Raw genomic sequence first — 21,917 nt, forward strand, 5'->3', positions numbered from 1 at the left:
AGACATGAGTTTCAGGTGATGACAAACAACACTCCTGCCTAGCTGGCTGCAGATAGCTCTGGGTTTTACACTCATAGGTCTGGTGAAATAAAATGAATGATCATCGTGAGTTCGGTTTCCGGTACTGGAGAAAAACCAAAAAAAAAAAAAAAAGAAATAAAATAAATGATCATGCAGAGGAAACATGTGCTGAGTCCCATGGGCGCAGTCACCTCACCCAGTACATAAGTGGCCCAAAACCACAGAGATCACCCTTCAGGTGTGTGGCCTGAAGCACACAGCACAGTGACACCTTCTTCCAAAATGGCAGCCCAGCTGCCCGAAGTGCGGCCTACACCAGTATCCGTCACCATTCAGTGGGGAACCAGAGGGTAACGCAGCCTGCTCTTAGCAGGCCTGCGCAGGGAGCCAGTCAAATATTAGTGATACCAATACCAGCATGGGGACAGTATCCACGCTTGTCCAACTGCATACGAAGGACTTTGGTCACTGCCTTTTCTTGTTCTCTTTTCCTCATTTTCTGGAAATAACCTTTCTTTTGGTTCTTATATATTACATTAGATGGTCAGGGGCATCTGAAGAGCTGAAGGTCTGGGCCATGCCCCAGCTGTCTTCCAGCACACACATCCACTCTCCCACTAAAGATCCCAAGTAAGGGTTAGGTTTCCAGTGCTGCTTCCTCAATGAAGTAGTGTGGTGCAGCACAGGAATCAGGCCCCCTGAAGATTTACTGAAACTTGTCAAAATTACAATTTTAACAAAAATAAAAACATGAATAGAGAGCCTGGGCAGTTTCGCAAGACTCTGTCTCAAAATAAAAAAATACAAAGTACTGGGGGTGTAGCTCAGTGGTAGAAGCTTACTTAGCACACCTGAGACACTACATAACAAAACATAACCAAAACTTGACTAGAAAGATCCAGTAAAGCAGCTGGGAGAACTTTAGAGGCATCCAAATGGAAAGGATTCTAAGCTGAAGCAAAGGCCACATTCAAGAGAATGCAGGGAGCACGAAAAGAAGGCTAACAAAGGAAACTGACCCTTGCTGTGTAATTTTACCCTCATGGCAAAGATAAGAACATGGGGCAGCAAGGTCTTGTGGCCAGTGAGGAAGAGCTGGGACAGCAACTCAGGCCTCTTTCTCTACTTCCAAACACAAGGCGGAGGAGCAAAAAAGCACAGGTTATTGAAAAAAAGCGGGTCAGGGATGGAGGGATGAGAACAAAAAGCCAGGAGAGTTTCTTGGGGAAGAAAAATAAATCCTGAGCCTAACTGTACCTACACAGTATTTTAAAAGCCTGCAAAATGTTTTCATTTTACAAAAGAAAAAAATGACTAATTCATTTTAATGTAAATTACATGCACACACACAAACACACTCTCATAAGTATAGGATCCAGATAGATCATAAAACAACCTATAAGGCACTGAGCTTAAAGGTACTAGTTAGCTTTTAAAGTTGTTAGAAAATGTGATAACCACTCTATTCTAAAATCTCAAGTTCAATGAGAAGAATCTTGTAAAGATGACTACGAATGTGTGGTATAAAGGATGAGTAGTGACTGGCTCTTAAACACAGAACAGCAACAGGCCTCAGAATCATGAAGCATGTCTGAAACTATTTAAAGTACCTTTGATTCTAACACAGTAATTGCAAATGACGTTTGACTTATAGGATCTTTCCTTGCTAAATATTTATCTCCTGGCCATCACGAAGTCTAGTAAAATTACAAAAACCTCCTAATAACTCCTCTTCCTAATAGAAAGTCCAATTTCTTCACCTTTCTGACTTCAACCCAAACCCATCTTAGCTTCAATAACAAGCAAATTAGTACATTTTGGAAGGCCCAAACTGCCCATGACAATCTTCACTTTTCCTTCCCAGGAAATGACTCCAAGCCACACATGTATTTCAAACCAGTAAGAAAATATAAGTACTCATGGCACCACAAACTAAAAACAGAATGAAAACAATTTTTCATTCCATTTAAACCATGCTGGTTCACCTGGTCTCTTTCTTCCAGAGGAAAGCCTGACTTTTAACGCTTGATCCTTTGCTAAGATGGGAACATCCAAATATTACCTTCTAGAGAGTTCCACTGAGGCCCAGATACTTCATTACCCATCACTTGTCGTACACAGCAATAAGCAACTGCTCAGGACCTTAGAATGGAGGATTTTCTCCTAGTAGGACTAATAGGCTAGACAAGGTGAGAATAACAGCCTGTACCTACTGACCCCACAATTCAGGATGTTTGACCACATAGCCCAACAGACACAGAAGAAACCATCAAGCCTGCAAACTTCAGTAAGAGATCTACAAGGAGGCTCATCTAATTCTATCAAGAATGATAGTATTACAGGCGTAGTGGTGCATACCTGTAATCCCAGCACTTGGGAGGCTGAGGCAGGAGGATCATTGTGAGTTTGAGACCAGCCTGAGCTGCAAAGTGAGCTCAAGGCCGACCTGAACTGCATAGTGAGACCCTGACTCAAAAAAAAAAAGACCAAAGAATGATAGTGTCACAGTGTGATGTGCCACATGCCAGAGCCAAGATGAAGAGAAAATTTAGCACCCACAAGCAACCATGAGGCCAAACTTACATCCAGAGGAACAAAAGGACTGGGGAACTGAGCACTAGCCTGAGGGGTTTCTTTCCTAGGTGGCAAGTCCAGTTCCTTCCCATGGAAAACTGTAGAGTGGTGAACAGCAGAGAAAGAGCCTCTCTGAGATTTGGTGTCCAGACCCTGCAACAGAGCAATGTGAGGAAGAGAAGGAGGAAGGAAGTTGGTTCCTTGGCCCAGGAAGGATCTGAAGCAAGAATTGAAGCCCAAAGGGACAGCAATGAGTCACACTTCAAGGAAGAAGGTGGCAAGTGGCACCTAAGCTGTACCTCACTGCACTGGAGGGGCAGCTCAAACCTGCAGACGCATGGTGACTGCTGGCAACCCCAGAGGATTTCACTGAGTAAAACACCAGTGGAACAGAACTGTGGACATAGTACACTGCAGAGGCTGGTGAGTTATTTGGGTTCAGATGTCCCCGAGGAGAGGGCGACTGGCCAGCAGCCATCTTGGAGAGGGGATAACTGAGCTTGGAACTCAGAATAGCTATGGGCTGGCTCCACTTAGCAGCTCCAAGTGTCAAGGTGAGGTGGAACAGTGTTCAAATTGGCAGGAGGTCCAGAACCTGAATTCAAACCGGCAGGAAGCACATGGAATGTTACAGGTTGAACAAACTGGGTTCCAGCCTCACAGCCGGAAACCAGCTTGAACTTCTGTGAAACTGAGGTGCAGGCTTGCTGGGATTATCCACTACCCTGATGTAAAGCTACAGCTGGCTTACTGGGATTAATCAACATGGATCTGGACTCTGACAGTGCACACACATCTTCAAGTGGACAACTTTTTTTTATTTTTCTTCTTTTCTTGTCTTTGTTTTTTTTGTTTATTCTTATTTTTATGAGTGTGAACATGGTTTCTAGTTTTGTTATTCTGTTCTTTTTATCTGTTCTTCTATTTCCCTCCTGTTTTCCTCACCAGTTTCACAAGTTTGCACAATATTCCTTTGTCATCTAGCCTTACTTCTAATCTCTTCTTCTTCTTCTTCTATTTCTCTATTTTCCCCCCAAATACATTTTAAATTTTCTCCCCTGAGGGTAAAATCACTATATTGTGGGATTATTTACTATACACAATTTTGGGTTTGTTTTAGATTGTGTTATATAACCACAAATCTAGTTCATATGGTTAAAAGTGGCAAATTAATAGTTATAAGACTGTCATTTTCTAGGATGTGTCTGATGCTCTTGTTACTGCTCACTGTACTACTTTAGCCAAGGTGATAGAATGTTCTAATCAGTTGTTCTTTCTGGTATGCCAAGACAAATTGCCTAAGGGTCATAAACAATACTATAGGCCAGTGCCAGAGAACCACTGGCTGGGCTAAGTAGGTAGCAACTTCTCATTCCCAATAAATTAAAGAGGTAGGATCTTGCAACAAACTCCAAACCCCAAAGCCAGCTACACCTGGAAGACATCTTTGAGAAGTAGTCATTTCCTAACAGTTCTAAATACTACCAATAAAGCTACTAACCAAACAATTTATAAGCAATAACCTAGGAATTAAAAAAATAATAAAAATAAAAGACAGAAGACACTTAAGCAAGATGCAACCTCAGGCCCCCAGCTCACCATAGACAATCCCAGGGGTCAATAAACAATCTGAAAGCCACCCATGAAGAGGTAACAGCAGAAGTAACAAACCAAATGAATGAGGCTCTAGAAAAAAATCAGATCAGAAATAATTTCTCAGATAACTACAGAGATGGTGACCATAAGGTAAGCTTAGTGACTCCAAAGCAGATACAGATTTAAAAAAAAAAAAAAAGAGGAGCATGAGACAATGACGGAAACCATGAACACCCATCATAGGAAAGAAACACAATCCATGAAACAGATTCCAACAGATATCCATGAGATTAAAAAGTCCACTGAAAGTATATGCAGCAGAATGAGCCTGTGTGAGGGCAGAACATCAGATAGGGAAGACAGAATTGTGGTCAGCAATTACAAAAGGAAAGATTTCTTAAAAATAGCAAAGAACAATGAAAAAATCAATTCAACAGCTGCTAGATGATGCAAAGAACAACAACATAAGATTGACTGGAGTCAATGAAAAAGCAAAACATAGCACAAACAACATAAAAAAAGCTTGTTCACAGAAGTCATGGCAGAAAACTTCCCAAGCAAGGAAAAAGAATCTGACATACAGAAAAGTAAAGGATATAGAGCTTCAATTATCCATGATCAAAACAAACAAACAAACAAAAAACAACACCAAGGATATAATAGTCAAGGTTCCACAAATTCAACACAAGAACAGAATACAGTAGATCCTCAAGTTGTGACTAGCTAGACACACAAACAACTTGGGTTATAACCAGAATTTTAGTTTCAACTTACAATCAAAGTTTTGAGTTATGACCCAAAGGCTGGCTACCTGTGCTTCCAGATGGTCTCAGACACAGATTTAACCCTTAAAGAGTTCTAGAAGGAACATTACAACATTCTTTCCTGTATGGGGTGTACTGGAAATCCTGGGCCAATGTCTAAGGACACTGCGATCTGCCTATATACAGGAGAGAGACTCTGAAGGCCTGTGCCTTCAATTGACAATCTGAGTTACAATCCTCAGGAACAAACTGAGTTTGTAAGTCAAGGGTCCTCTCTATTAAAAGTTGTTAGGGAAGAAAAAACATATCACTTATTAAGGAAAGCCCATCAGAATCATAGCAGACTTCTCAATACAAATCTTCAACTCAAGGAGAGCTTGGAGTGAAGTATTTCAAGCCCTAAAAGAAAACAACCTCCAACCCAGACCTACATGCTCCACAAAACTATCTTTCAAAATTGATGGAGAAATAAGATACTTCCATGATAAAGAACACCTGAGGAAATTCATGACCACCAAACCAGCGTTCCAAAATGTTCTGAAGAACATTCTGGAAAGAGATATAAACCCCATGAACCCCAACAGAATGAATCCACCAGGCAATGTAAGCAAAGGGGAATAAAAGGGAACCAACAACAGGAAAATAACATGACAAGGATAAGTCAAATACTATCAGATATAACCCTCAGAGAGAATCACACCAGATATAACCAGATTTATTATATAAATCCAGGTTCTATAATGCAGCAGGAATCCTATGGAAGGTGATCAGTTGGTTAAGGTGTTGTCTGCCAGTTCTCTGTATGACAAAAGTGTTTTTTGCCCTGTGAAATTTTAGACTGCAAATATTACATCATGTGCACTCTGTATTTGTCTTCACTTGCTTCATCTGTTCTTACTTGGTAGTACAAATCATTCACATGCCAGAAAAATAAAAAATCACATGAACTGATTCCCACATTATGTCAATATAATTCCCCTAAGTACTGATCACCTATGAGTTCCTTCCCAACACAGAATCATACCTCTGAAAAAGATACAGTACTTACTGAACACTACTATTAGACTAGAATTTTGATATTTTCCTTCAATCCAAAATAAGAAATCTTTAACTATCATGACTCCGATTTTACAGATGAGGAAACAGAGGCTCAGAGAGGTTAAGTGAGTCAATTAATACTTGGCCAAGCTACAATACAACCTTGAATGTGTGGTCATACTCTTCCTGCAATACTATGACACCTGGAAATGACCCCAAGGAAGACAGAAAGTAAAGGCAGACCTGGGGTTGGTGGCATAGAGATGACTAGATAGCTCCAGAAAGCAAGGCTGGCTAATACACAAACAGCTCCAGCAAAGAGGCAGCATCTATATCCTGGCAACCTGATTCTGACCTCTACGTGTACATTCATTAAAAATGTCACCAAATACCACAAAACCAGTAAGATCTATACCCATCAATTCACATGTGTGGATCTTACCCAGAGCATTTAATGCTATTTGGTGTGCAGTCAGAATGACTATGGAGGTCACCTGGTTTAGACAGAGGCTGGACCCATGGAAGGGAAGGTCAGATAGAAAAAAAAAAAATCACCAAAAATGTCACAATAGGAATGTGACATGTGAAAGCCATGAGGTAAATCCCTGTCGTAACCCCAGACCAATCACATGTCCACAGAGGAAATGTGTTTGGTCTTAGGTTGCGCATTATAAGAGGATATGGGAGAAACAGGGTACAGTTCCAAGACAAACATGAGAAACAAATGTTGTAAAAACGGGCTGTGGAGTGGAGGTCAGGTTAAGAAAAATATTAACTAAAGTGTCAGAACAAAACTACTGTTCACTGAGTTTTCACTGACAGGGTCCTCATTGGCATGAAACAACTTGGAAGTCCACTCTGACATGGGGATGAACTTTAGCCTGTAGAGGGAAAAATCAGGTAAGTTTATAAACAGAGGCCATAGAAAGTTCTTTCTTGAATGTCATTTAAAAAAACGATTCCATTATATTCAGTAACCTTGTGTTTTCTTTTACTTCCTAACAAGGTACTTAACTCTCTAATCCTAACTTTTCTCACTGACAAAATCTTGTAAAATTCCTGTAAACATTAAAGTGCTGGGCATGATGCCAGTACCCATTAGATCTCAATAAATGGTAGCTAGGACCTTTTTATTTCTATGTCAGGCACCATGATACAAGTACATAGGGTTCTTTTGTCATATCCCATATTATTTTCTTTGGTACACTTATTATTTTAATTTTAGGTTTTTAAAAATTTACTTACTAGGTTTTAAAAATTTGTTCTATTACCTAAAACTCTGGGAAAAAAAAAAAAAAAACACCACAAAAGCAGGCCTTGAATAACTCAGAACAAAGATTTTAAGATCAGAGCCTGAAACTAGCTTTAACTTCACTAAGTCCTTTCATACCATCTCTCTCTCACAGATGCCTTTTAAAATCTAGAATAGTAGTTCCTAAAACAAAGAAACTCTTTTGTGTAGAAGGCAGCCTTGAACATCTCAATTTGGTACTGAATGAGAATAGTGACCACAACAAAATGAAAAGCACTTACAAGGACTGTCACCATTATGCAAACAATTGGTCATGAGATTCTCTGCAAATACAAGGACATTCTAAATAGACCATCATGAATTCCATGTGATAGGTGTACATGGTAAACTGGCAAATGCCCTTTTTTCAAGTAACCTCAAAAAAGAAAAGGGACTTTCAACTTTTCTTCAGAGCGGGACATTTACTACCACAAGGCCACTGTGCCTGCAGCACACCAGTGACAGCCAAGGACTTGCCCTCCTGAGAGATCCATTCTTCCCATTTCCACATAGGACGACACAGCACAGGCACTCTCCCCAAAGGTACTCAGACCTCTATACTGCTGAGTTTAACTGCAAAAACATTCACTGGGCGCCTACCATATATACAGTTCCACATGTGACGCAAAAGAGTCAAAGATAAATGGGGCATGGTCTCTGTCCTCTGACGACCGCCAATCCAGTAAAGGAGGCTAAGAATATAAACCACTAATGAAAAAAGACCAAAAAAATGTTAAGAGTAGTGGCTGAACCATGACAGATGCTCATGTTCCAAGGGAGAGGAGGAGGGAACCCAGTCTGGAAAAACAGCACAAAAAATATCTTGTGTCTTTAGAGTTGTTAGCCTGTTTAGGACTACCATCCCTAGAGCAGAGCCCAGCTGACCGCAAAGACAGTATGGGATCACAAGCTGGAACTCTGCCTTGACGCAATGAGTAGCAGCAAGGAGGGCTCCGCAGGGTGAAAGGACAAACATGTTTGTGTTTTAGCATCTTCAATCCTGTAACCCATGTTCCTGAAGACTAGGTGGGTTGCAGTGTTGAGCTGGGGTGAGTTTGGCTATAACTCTAACAGAACAAGCACCCTCCCTGGCAGGAGTTCAAGGAATAGACAGAATGATGTCATGACAGTACAGCTGGAGACCTAGTGCAAATCTGCAGCCTCTGAGTTAAGATACAAGCTCACACTCTCACTCCACTGCCCCTTGTACATATATCAACAAAATGCCCAACAGAACATAGTGGTGGCCAAGAATCCAGGCTTTGGACTGAGAAAGGCACTCTAGTCCTGCCCTGTGTAGGCCCGGGCACATTACCTGACCATTATGGGTCCCATTCTTCTGTAAAGGGTTGTAACAAGTAGGAACACACTTAGTAACTAACCTGCACTTAGTGCTGCCTAAGTTACAGAGATCGTTCTGACGCTTCACCTGTGTTAATTCATTTAGCGCTAATCCCGTGAGGTTCTACAATAACTGCTTTCTCGGATGAGTTATCCAGGGTACCATACTGAATCTGTTATGTACCAGGATTCCCAAGGCAGTCAAGCTCCAAAACTCACATCTTAAGTACTGCATATTCCACACAGTATCTCCTAAGTAGAAAGATATAAATGTTTTGAAGAATGGTGGTCATGAAAAGTATCATGCTTAGCAGACCTAGCACACAGGGGTGTCAAAATACAGTTAATGCTGGTTCAAAGGAGAAGGGAAGGCATCAGGAGTGACTGCCTAAGCGCTGAGATCCCTGGCAATATTCTGCCTGAGGACATCCTTCACCTGTTCCCCTCCATTCAGAGCCCCAACCAGGCCCTCCAGGGCTCCCAGCTTCTCACAGGCCCCCAGCAGACAGAGTTTCCTGCTCTACCAGGTAACAAAGGCCAACTACTAGGGCCCACATGAGACAAGTCACCCCACACCAGGACCACCTCGCCAGGCACAGCTTTATCCTCCTGAACTGGCTGAGCCCCCAAAGCAATCACGAGGCTCCAGGGCACTCTCACAGGTGACTAGCTCAGGTTCCTCTCAAATCAACTCCCGTGTCCCGAGAAGGCACCAGGAATGCCTGAGAAGCCCCCAGCAATGGCCTCTGATAAGCTTTTTGAAGTATCTGTCCCACACAATGTACTGTGGCAATGCTAAGATGTACATAATGCCATCCTCAAAGTGCACACGTTAATAGCCTGAACATGGTGGCCTTTAACTAGCCTCTTCAGATCTACCTCTACCAAGTATCTAGGGAGGGATTTTAAGATGCTCATAGGTAAAAGGCCTTTGACTAATTTTTGTATAAACTCTAAAATCCAAATCCCACAAGTTCCTCCATGATCAGACCCTGCTCATCCTCATCTCTCCACTCTCCTTACCCAATGCATTCTGCCCCCTGTTCAGCTAGTTGCTATAACAATGGCTGTCTTCCCATTTCTGTACAGCATGTCTACTCTTCCTAAGAGGCTGCATACATACTGATGTGTCACTTAGCTGAAGTCTCTTCTTCAGCAAAGCCACTCCTAATGCCCAGGCTGGGCAAGGCTCCCCACCCAGCATATTCTAAAGCAGCTATCCCAGCTAGAATTCCAGCATTGCTGGGGAAGCATTCCCCCTGCAAGGCTGCAGTCTCCTGGGACCATGCCGGCTTCTTACTGACAGCACAGTGTTCAGTGGGTACATTTCCAATAATGAGAACACGAACAAACGGAGAGAAAAGACCAAAAAGAACCAATGTTGTAAGGTGGGTGTGAACTATAGTTCCTGAGTCGGAGGGCAGAAAAGTTCATAAGATACCTAACTTTAGTCCAGTGCCCTCATGTCACAGGGCGAAACTGATTCCATGGGAGATGCCTTCTCCTCACACATGAGCCACACAGCTGTTTCTCACTGTTTAACAGTTCTTAAAAAGGCAATGACTTTCTATTCCTTTATTCACTTCAATGTGCTCAAGAAGGAAACAAACAGAACACAAACAGTGTTTTCAGAAAAGGAACGAAGCCTTATTAAGGAAAGGAATGTTATGATCGTAATACCATGAGCCCTTGAGCTCTCCTCCCTCCGAGGACACTGAGAGAAAGAAGAGAGGATAGTTACAGTCACCAATACCCAGAATCGTTCAGCTGCGCCTCCAGAGACCACTGAATGACCCTCACTCCGAGAGGGAGCTCCAGAAGAGCCTGAATCTATTGCAGGTCTGCTAATGGCTCACATTTTGCAAGTTACCTTCAGATTTTAGAAGCTTAATCTACACTCAGTTCAGAGCCAACCAACATTTATTGAGTACCACCTCTGTGCCCAGCCTCTTTCCAAGTATTCTGTCTTTTTTTTTTTTGTCTTTTTGAGACAAGGTCTCGCTGAACAGTTCAGGCCAGCTGTGAGCTCACTGTAGCCCAGGCTGGTCTTGAACTCCCAAGGATCCTCCTGCCTCAGCCTCCCAAGTGCTGGGATTACAGGCGTGCACCACCACACCCAGCTCCACATATTCTCTTACTGATGGACACTGTCATCTGTTTTGCAAATGAATAGCCTGTTGCTGCCAGAAAGAAGTGGGCCTCACCAACCAAGGGCAAGGCTTAGGAGGAGCTATTGTCTCTGAAAGGCAGCCTTTGGGAGCTGCTATGCTTCTTATGAACTTGAAACTTTTATTCTAGTGCATTAAATATGATGCAGATGTTAACACTCAGAGACTTTTCAAAACAATTTCATATTTCCTAACAAATGATATTCTCATATTCTATGAGTTGGCTAAAAATTTAAATGGAAACAGAGAAAAAGATAGTTGAGATGAATTTCAGAGGGATAGAGGGAAGGATTTCCTAGGCCAAGAACAACCTGAGAGTTATCAGTCTCTCTAGGCTCCCACACTCCCCTCAAATACTCAAAAGGGAAGGGTAGGCAGCCAGAAGGGAAGTAAGTCTTCAGACACCAATAAGGGTGGTGAGGAGGGCCCAGAAATACGTCTTGTTCCCTAGGGTTAATAGGGAATTACAAACTAAGACCTTCAGATGCCCCTTCAACCACCAGAATAGCAAATCAAATTCAAAAGTGTACTCTGAAGGGCCTCTGCAAGTACTTTTTCAATTTAAAATGTGCACAACTTTTGACTCTGACTTCAAACTCCACCCTGGGACTTCAGAGCAATGGTTTTCAAAGTATGACCTGACAACCTTGGAAAATGAGACCTTTTCGCAAAAGGAAGTCTGTGATGTTAATTCACAATAACATTGTTATTTGCTTTTATATTCTCATTCTCTTGTGAGCATACAAAGTGAATTTTCAAGAGGCTTCTGACACAAGACATCACAACATAATAAATGAAAAGCAAATGGGAGAATCAGAGGTCCTGTTAAGGAGATTTGGAAAAATGGAAAACAACAGTTTTTTCTAAATTTTTGTTTTTGAAGTTATTTTTAATTAAAGAATATTATTTCATAATATCTATGTTAACATGCAATGAGCTTATTATTTTAAGTTAATAAATGTTTTTTAAATTTGCCAGTTTTAATTTCTAATATAAGTACCAGTAGATACAAAAGCTTTCTGGACTCCCAAAAAGTAAGAGCATACAAGGTTCCTGAAACCAAAAATTTGAGATCCACTAGTATAGAGGAGTATGCTTTGCACAAAGTGGCACATAAGGGTGCCACTGTAGGCAATCAGACTGGGCTAGGCCCTCAAGGCAGTTGCTACTGAACCACTGTTTGCAGGAGAAAAAGGTGGAATGAACCTACACATCCATTAATAGTACAATTAAGTGAATTGAGATAGGTCATACTATGGATAGTTAACCTACATTTAAGAAAAATGAGGTAGATCTACATGCACTAATAAAGGAAATACCTCTAGGTCACATTAAAGATAAATAAGCAAGCTGCAAAACAATGACATTTATTTAAAATGTTAATCATGTAGCTGGGTGTGGTACATGCCTGTAATCTCAACACTTGGGAGGCTGAGGCAGGAGTAGCCATAAGTTAGTTCAAGGGCATACTTTGTCTCAAAAAAAAAGTTATAATGAAAAAATGCTGATAAAATAATGTTTTCTGCGGGAACATACAAAAAATAGAAGAGCATATATACTAACAACAGACTAGTTACCTCCGGGGAACAGACTGAGATTAAGGTATTTTTATTAAAAAGAGGCAGAGGCAGGGCTTTAATTTTCCCCTTATCTGACCTTCAACACCAACACACACAGACATACAGACACATAGATAAGGGACATTTAGCAAGTTTAAATTAACTTTAAAAATTCCCTCCATTGCCATAACACTAGTGTGGTGGGGTAAAATCTGCCATCTTCAAGCTGGGGCTGATCCTAATCCTGAAACACCTCAGAACAGTCATACTACCCACAAACAAGGCTGTCTCTGCACCTGACACACCACATCCATGTATGGTCTGTTTGCCCTTTATACCAGAATATTTACCATTTGCCAAACCCAATTAGAAGTTGGGATATTTCTCAAACCACTCCTACTTTATTTGACCCATCCAAAGTTTTTTATAGCATTCTGCAGTCACAAAGATAGTAGTAATATCACAGACAGCTGTCATGGTTTGTGTCTAGATGCCCCCCCAACCCCAAGCCTCATTTGGTCATAGGGATTTTTTGGAGTGGCTGCATCTAGAGTGTGTGATTGATTTGTAATGCAATGCTGGGACTAAGGTTGCATGATTACTAAATCAGTCCACTGACTGGATTGGCACCACCCTAATCCCAGTAGACTGGATATAACATAAGGGACAGAAAGGATGGTCTCTACTCTCTCACTGCTTTTGCAGGCTTCTGCCCACCACGAACTGCTCTCCTCTGTGAAGCCACCCGGCCTTGGAGTCCACTGGTTATGGACTGAAACCTCTACACACTGTGAGCTAAGTAAACCTTTCTGCCTTTAACTTTGGATGTCAGCAACAAGAAAAGTAACTAGCAACTAAGTTAGGCAGAAATATTATAGGCAATCAGACTGGGCTAGGCCCTCAAGGCAGTTGGTACAGAAGTTGAGAACACATGAAAGCTATGGCTGGATGCTCATCTGAAGAAAATTAAAATCATAGTGGCCAGATTTACACCCTTCCCTAAGGGATATGGAAGTCTGAGATTATTGGTACCATCCTTTTGAGATTTCCCATATAAATAAACCATTATCTCTTTAGGGGTGGGGCATCTTCTCCTATTCACTAAGACTAAGACTACAGGAGGCTGAGGCAGTAGGATCACTGTAAGTTCGAGGACAGCCTGCGCTACAAAGTGAGTTCAAGGCTTGCCTGAACTGCACAGTGAACCCTGTCTCAAAAAGACAAAAAAAAATAAAAGACTACCAAGACTAAAGCTATAGATTATCAACCAACGTTAATGACATCATCCATGTACACTTGTCACGTGACTTGTTTCCCCAATGGATCAATATTACCTAAGCAGCTACGTTGCAATCTTCTGGTTGATCTCTGTTTTGACACACGTTGTACCCATTTCATGATTTTGCTCTATAAAACTTTCTTAGAAAAGTGGGCTCATTGACAACCCATTCAGGACCCCTCCTGTCTTCAGGAGCTACTCCTATTCCCCATTCCTTTTCTCCAATAAATTTTCCCTACTCTTAATCTCTGCTGTTCCTTAGAATTCATTCTTTTGAATGAATTCAGGGAAAATAAACTCATCATATCATATATCTAGCAGGTTGGGACTTATAATATTGCCCCTATATTATTTGGAGATCCTATACCAGTAATAGCAAGAAGAGAATATGAAAAGGGAGTAAACTTAATGACACTTCAGAGTATAGAAATACAGTATTCCTCAGAACTATCAAAAAAAAAATGCCCAACAGTTCAGATAATCTGACAAGTTTCCCATAAGGATCCTGCTGATAATGGACCTCCTCCTATAATTCAGCAGTTTTTAAATATGTAGCACACTGTGAGGAATTAATTTCCTAAAAAGATGTGGTAATCAGTGGCAGGCATGTTAGTCACTGTAATTGTTGAACTTCAGTTTCCTCATTCATGGTTCCAATATTGATTGATGGTGACTGATTAAATGTATTTAAATAAATACACAGGCATATAAAACTGCTCCTTATACTTGGGCATCTCCTCACATCTAGAAAAACCAGCATAAGAGCAATAATGGCATAATCAGGTATTTTTTTTCTTTGGTACCAAGAATCGAACTCAGGACCTTATGCTTGCCAGGCAGGCGCTTGTGCTGCTGAGCTGTATTTCCAGCCCCAGTCAGGTACTTTTATAAAAATGAATAGCTCTACATGCAAAACAATAAAAACAGCTCTAGGCTCATTTATCTATGAGTGGACTGTATGATAAGGAAATCACAGATCAATCAGGACTGAGTCTGCAATAAATAACAATAGAGAAATTCTCGTCTTAACATTCCACCAAGAAATCAAAACAGATTGATGTGGTAAACGTTAAATAAAATGATTAAATATGGTTAGGAAAAAATAAATGGACGTTAATCTGCTCTAAGAATGGGCTCTGTCAAGTCAAAGCACACTAATGGAATTGAAAAAATTAAACTGTGTACAGTTTCGTCAAAAAACCTTTTCTTAACAAAACTTACTATAAACAAAATTCAAAGGTTACTGAATTCTGATATTACAAACGTTTTCTTTTTCAGGGGCCCTAGTATGTTATTAAATTGCTTTTCATCATTATTAAATGTTTATTATGTTATTTCGTAATTCTTGGTCTATGACATTATTCTAATTGGCTTCAATGAGACTGCACAGAGTTTTCAAATGCTTTTGATGGAACTGTTTAAAAATATCAACTCTTTGAATACACACAAAATTCCTATTAGAGAGAACAACAGTACATATCCCAAAATTCTAAAATTCTACTGATGTTCCTGTTCACTGCTTGTTTACACATACTTACTGAATGCCTAATTTAAGAGATGGTCCCTGCCCTCAAGTGAGTTTATAGCCTGGTGGGGAGACAGCATTCAACTATTAATTATACAAGTAATTACCTAACTTGTGTCAGCAGGGAAACTTACAGCAGATTATGAGAGTATGTATCAGGAAGTTCAAATAAAAGTTGCAACTGTACTCCTGAAACTGGTCATTTCTTTCCTTAAAATGAGAATCCATCAAAAAAACTGCTGATAATTGCATCTTACATGAATGGGGAACCTAAACTGACAGAGCACAGGGTGCTGTTTATTTGTACTAACTTGAAATAGGAACTCAAGAATACAAAGCCGTCCTGGAAAATGATTTCATCTTTCTGGAAACTGATCCTGTTCTCATTTCCTTTCCCTTCAACGTCAGCAGGAGGGAAGCTTATGTGCAGTTTTACGTACAGACAGTATGTAAGAGTAGAAACCTGGAAAGATGTCAAATGAGGAAAAGCAAACTACTATGGCATGACTCCATTTCTTTACAAATAAGTTATATGCTTATTTTCCTTATAAATAAACTATTACATAAGTTATACAATAACTATATTAACACAGAAAAAGGGTATGGCAAGATTACACAAAGTGTCTACTGTTGTTTCTTCTAGCAAGTGTTATAGGAGGTTTATAAATCCCTTACCATAAGAATACATCTAGGTACTACTTGTACACTAAAAACACAATGAAGATATTAACAAGATAAAAGACCTATGTGACAGCAGCCTTCGCTGGACAGCATGTGTCCTCTCTTGGGGCTTTGGTTCTGAGTAAGTTGAGGTCACGCTGTAATAGGAGACCTGAACTATTATCCCACTCTTCAGACAGCCCTGAAAAGAATCAGTCAGCTTTGCCAGATGGTATATGCTGAAAAATAGTCTGAGGATATTCCCAAAGATATGCTTAAATTCAGTCCCAACAGAGAAAGTGACTTCAGCTACCAGCTGCAGACTCAGTTACAAGACACACAAGGGGAACTGTAAGCAAACAGTTCTAGAAGCAGCTGCCATTCTGTTTCTTGGCTCTGGGGCCAGCCCATGCCTATGGTCACAATTGCAAAAGAGCAGAACTCTGTGCCTAGAAACGCCGCTGTCTACTGGTAGGCAGTGGGAAAGAGTAGCAGGGGAAGCAAGATTCCCGGCAGACCAGATGTTCTTTCCCCAAACATTACCCGCCTGCTCCCACTGCTCATCTGGTCCAGCGAGCCATTTCTGGGGCCAAGAGGCATCATAGCGGGAGCCCTGGGTGCTCCTATTCCAAAGCTACTTGCCAGGTTTGGGAATCAGAGAAGCAAAGCAAAATGCTGTGGGTTTAGGCCCTGCACTGTCCTAACTCCAGGGCACCACCGGTCATCTGTCAAAAGACCCAAGATCATAAATCTCATTCAGTCTAGTCCATTAGAAGCTTTGTCTTAATCTGCTCAGCCTATTATACACAACAAAATACTACAATGTGGGGGCTGGGGATTTAGCTCAACAGCACAGCGCCTGCCTGGCCAGGCGCAAGGTCATGAGTTTGATTCCCAGTACCAGAAAAAAACAAAAAACAAAAAACAAACAAAACAAAACAAAAAAAATACTACAATGTGGGTGGCTTAAGCAATACACATTTATTTTCTCACAGTGCTAGAGTCTGGGAAGCCCCCAATCAAGGCAACAATATAATTAATGTCTGGTCAGGACTACTCCTGCCTTGCAGTTGGCCACTTTCTTGCTGAATACTCATATTCCTTTCCACACCATCATGTAGTGGAGAGAGCTGTGTCTTCCTCTTCATAAAAGGGCACAAATCCCACCTTGCGGGGCGGGGGTAGGAGTGGGGTTCCACTCTCATGGCCTCATTGAAATCTACCTCTGAAAGGCTCCTTCTTCACATATCATTTTGGGGTTTAGGGTTTCACCATATAAGTTGGCGGTGACATTAAAGCTTAACAGTAGCAACTTAGGGAATTCATTTCTTCAGAATGTAGACAGATACTCCTCAAATGTCAGAGCTTGAAGGTTACACAGTGCAATTATGCTTACATTCTAAACTAGGCTGTCACTCAGCTTTGCTGAAACTTCTCTTTCCATCAAAATGCTGCACTTCTAGAGGCACTTGGCACAGATGTGTTAGAAAGGAAGGGCCTCCCATGACATAGGACCCTGCCTCTTATAGCCTCCAGAAAGGTGTCAAGACAGGTGGTACCTGAGCTAAACAGAATCATACCCTTCCTTCTTCCACAGGAAGCCCTTCAGCATTTGGAATACTCATTTTCCCACAAAAATATCACAAAAAGGAATTTGAGATATTTACCGTATAACCTAAACTTCTAAGTCCAGTGGGACAACTTGCCTCCCTCCCATGACGATATGCACCCTATACATCCTTTATCAAGGCAGGGATCTGGGCAGAAGCACAACTGTCTTGACACACAGGACAGCACTGCTATTAGCAGAGGATACCTGACTGGAACCAGAGCCTGGATCTCCTCTTCCTTTCCCTCAGGCAGCCACCCTCTCAAGGAGGACCCAAGAGAGGTCCCCAGTGTGCTCTGGCTCCTCCTTTCCTAAGTTCCTCTGAGCACTTGGTGGGTGGGAGACACGACACAAAGATCGGAAAGGGGAAAGGGAGGGCTGGTGAGATGCAGTCAGTGCTGACTCTTCCTTCTGTCCCCATCACAGAGCCTTTCTAGCTGAGTCACAATTTAAGCTGTCTTCTGAAGTGTCCAGTTATATGTAATTGGATCTACCCATACACACACCTGACTGAATCCTGTCCTGTAGGGAGTGGGGCCCACAGAATTTTGGAAAAGCTAAGTAGACACATCAGGCCTAACCAGGACAGGTACACATTCGAGTCCTTATTTCCAATCCAACAGTTAGTAGCTTACAGTAAGGCTTCAAAATGCCAGCCACAACTCAGAAGTTAAGAACATCTCCTAGTCAGTCCCTCAGGAGTGTTTCTACCTATAATTCACATCTTCAAAGTGCTGACCAGGACTCAGGAGCTGCCATGGCCCCAGGCTACTGTCAAAGTCACCAGACATGCCTTCTACTTTGAGCACAGCACCAAGTCCATTCTGCCCCTCTACAGCACATGGCTTCTGTAATGACCTACAACCCATGGGCAGAGCAAGATCAGTAATCCAGAGTGCCCTCTGCTGTCTGTGCCCAACTTGATCCTCACCAGCCTAGGAGGCGCCACATCCCCTCCCACCACACTGGGTTTGTGTGAGCTGCTGCAAAGGTAAAGGGGCCAGAGTGAGCCCCCTTGGGGTGATGATTTCAGTCACAACTGATTAACTTATATATACTAGCTTCTCAACTTAAGTGGAAAAGAGATGTCTAATGATTATAGATGATTTCCTCATTTCTAATTTTATGCCTACACACCAATACAAATTAGACAGCAAGGACAGTTCCTGTACCCACTGTCTTATAGCACCTGTGTACTGACTTTGACTCCCACCTGTCTCTATGACTGAGCCCTCCAGCTCGGATAGCCCCACACTGTCTCACACATCTCCACTTCAGCTCCTGTAGTCCCACACCCCTGGGATCATGCCTTAGAGTGCAGCTCCAGCTCTTCTCTGCTCTGACTTCTCACTGCTCCGTCAGAAGAAACCCCTTTCCTGCCTTCCAGTGCACAGATTTTAGCACATACAGTACCTCTGATGCCTCTCAGGTCCTGTGAATCTTATGCTGGGAGGGCCGTGTATCTAACTTTTCTGCTGGATCACTCTCCCTAGGGACAGATTTCATGTCTTGAGTGTATCTGACATCTAAAGACCAGCACCATTCACACTTGGCTGAGTAACTATCTGATGATCCCCAAAGCTATCATCTTTCTTTCATTCAACAAATGTCTGCAGAGGGGCTTCTACAGCCATGATCTAGCTACCAGGGTTCAATAAAAGATTAATTATTTGTAGATAAGGCAGCCATATGCAAGATGTAAAGTACAACAACGAGAGTATGCCACACACCAGAGGGGTAGACTGTAGTTATCAGGACAGGGAGGAAGCCTTGGAGTTTGCAGCCTGTCTCACACTTCTACATTCAATGACCAATGTGCTGGGCAAACTGCCTCATCCACTTAAATTACTCTACTCTGTCGTTATTATGGTTCTATTTCTTTTTTTGGTTTTGTCCAAGGGCATACAGCTAAATTACACAAATTTAAATATTGCATGACAGATCTCACTACACCAACTCTGTGTATCAATTTATGTACTTCCTCCCTCCTTTCCCCTGGTTTGATCTAAATGTACACTCTATCTGACAGGCTTCTCCTGGTCCTGTCTGCGGCATCTCACATGACTGTCTTGCCCCTGGAGCCCAAGTACTTTAGAAGACATAGAGATCTGCCTGGCAGTTCTTTTCCCAGGAGCCTGCCAACCTTTACCTTGCCAATGCTCAGAGTTCAACACCTGTCTTGACAGTGAATCAAACACTGGTGAAAGATGTTACTTGCTGGCAGATTCATTCTAGTGCTCACCTGGGAGTGAAGTCCCACAGGGCAGGGACAGGATCATGTCTCCAATTCTCACATCCCCTCAAAGCACAACAGTGCTGTACACACAACAAGACCTCAGACCCTTGCTGGGTAAACTCACTCCTGAGCTGTCAAACTGCCTCCCAACCATCACTGTGGAGATATCTAAGGCACCGCTGGTGGAGATACCTCAGGTGTCCCTCCAGTAGGTACCCTAGAGTGGAGCTGGACTTTGGCCACGGAGAGTCATCAGTTCCTCCTTCCTGCCTCTCTGCCCCAACCAGGTGTCCATGACAGGGGACTATGCTAATTTCTGGGTCTGTGGTGTCTGGCACTTGTTCAGCACACAGCCAGTACTCAGCGTTTGCTGAAAGGAGAGATTTACCTCCAGACCCATGTAATTTGGTGGTTTTCCTTTCAGTTGGAAGCCTCAGTGCCCTGTCATTTAGAAGGCAAAAGGAAACCCCAATGACTATGCCTCCCAAGCACCACAAAAAATACAAACCTACTTTCCACAACTACTTGGCAACCGCCTGTCAAAACTGAACAACTTTGTGCTGCAGATAATAAAGTCAAACTCCTCACCTTTTTCTTCGTAACTGTTCCCTCAGCTTCATTATTTCCACCAACAACACCTCCATTCTCCACTCACTCAGGCCTACAACCTTTGCAACACATTTAGTCTCTATCCTCTGTGGCCTGTTAAAATCTATGCACCTTTACTGTTCCCTGATCTCTCAGAAATAATTTTTTCTTCCATTGTTGGCACCATTCATGTACAAGATCTCAGTGATGTCCATCCAGCCCCTTGCTAGCTTCACCCTCTCCCCTTCTTTACACCTGGACCCTGCGTGTCACTATCTAGCTATTATTAAGTGCTGTTTTCAACCAGTCTGTCCTCTCCTTACGCTTGCGACTATCAGTCTGTGCTGCTGTAGGGCTGTCCTGACCTGCTGAGCCCACACGTGCTCTCAGATCCCAGAAATCCTGACTAACCTTCCTGCCTTCGTTTGGGGATCTCTACCTCTCCTTTTCCAGGAGTATGCAACTTTATCTGCCATCTCAAAGTCTAGGAAATGGTCTCACCTCTTCTTATCCAACTCCCATCCATGCACTGATACAAGCTTTCCCCAGAGTCTAGCCCAGCGGTGGCAAACCTATGGCACTCCTGCCACTGCAGGCACACAGAGTCCTCTGTTGGCACGCAAGCCAAATCGCCCCAGCATCCCTCCAGCAGCCAAGCATTGGATAACAGCGCAATAGGGGCAATGTTGGCACTCCGTGACAAGTAAGTGGGTTTGGGGTTGCAGTCTGGGCACTCGGCCTCTAAAAGGACCAGTGGTCTAGCCTCACTGGCCTCTCTTGGCCCCACCTCCAGAACAGTTCTAGCCTCCTATACTACCTTCCTGTTGATTCAGGCACACTCCACTCCTGTGCTGAAAGTCAGGACAGCTGATGTGATCCTTCCCAAACGACCAAACAGAACCTCACAGAACTGTTATGATGAAACGAGAATTTACACGAAGGGTATTCACATCACATTCGCAATAAGGGGTAACAGGGAGGATCTAATTCCTGTCAAGTGCAGTTACTTCCCATTACAACCCTTGAAAACTAAAGCAAGTATCAAAAACAAGATGAAGTGGGACCTTTTCCATAGAGCACTTGGCTTCACATTCTCCATGCAGCCACCCAGGAACTTCTCCGGTACAAAACTGTAGCTGAATGGGCAAACACTTGGACAAGGCTTGAAAAATGGGGACACAGGTGTTCTCGGCAAACCTGGTGGCGAGGGCAACAGTTCCAAGCAGGAGACTAGAGCTCTACGCCACAGTTCAATCCGTGGGACAACGGGGACAAAAGAACTGAGAAGTAATGACGTTCACAGGGTACCAACGATGCAAAAGAGACTCAAAAATGGGGCCACACTCTCTTCCCAACTTCGTGCCCTTCACACCTCTGAGCACGTCCTGGCCAAGGGGCCACAGTCACCTCTGCCGGGCAGGACAGCCCCGGCGCCGCGCCCCCAGCGCCCGTGCTCCCGGCCTCACCCATGGAGATCTCCTGCGCGAAGGCCAGCGAGATGAGCAGCAGCGGCAGCCCCACGGCGATGCACGTGGCCATCTTGTCCACGGCCAGCTCCAGCCGCAGCCCCTTGAACTTGGGCTCGCCGGGCTCCTTCAGCAGGAAGTCCGAGAACACGTACTCCGTGGCCAGGTGGGCGATGGCCATGGCTGCGGCCCGAAGGCCCAG

At 42.8% G+C, this 21,917-nt stretch overlaps 1 protein-coding gene across 1 annotated transcript in view; it reads right to left on the minus strand.

The window, feature by feature from the left end:
* Panx1 (pannexin 1) overlaps positions 1–21,917 on the minus strand; it is a gene marked incomplete at its 5' end in the record, with an annotated part of 42,988 nt that extends 21,071 nt beyond the window's left edge. Inside the window, 1 exon segment of the mRNA XM_005379682.2 lies at positions 21,716–21,917. Within this exon segment, the coding sequence (XP_005379739.1) occupies positions 21,716–21,896 (181 nt within the window).

This window comes from Chinchilla lanigera, unplaced genomic scaffold (genome assembly GCF_000276665.1).
Source record: "Chinchilla lanigera isolate Chin_1 unplaced genomic scaffold, ChiLan1.0 scaffold00013, whole genome shotgun sequence".
In the NCBI taxonomy this organism is placed as follows: domain Eukaryota; kingdom Metazoa; phylum Chordata; class Mammalia; order Rodentia; family Chinchillidae; genus Chinchilla; species Chinchilla lanigera.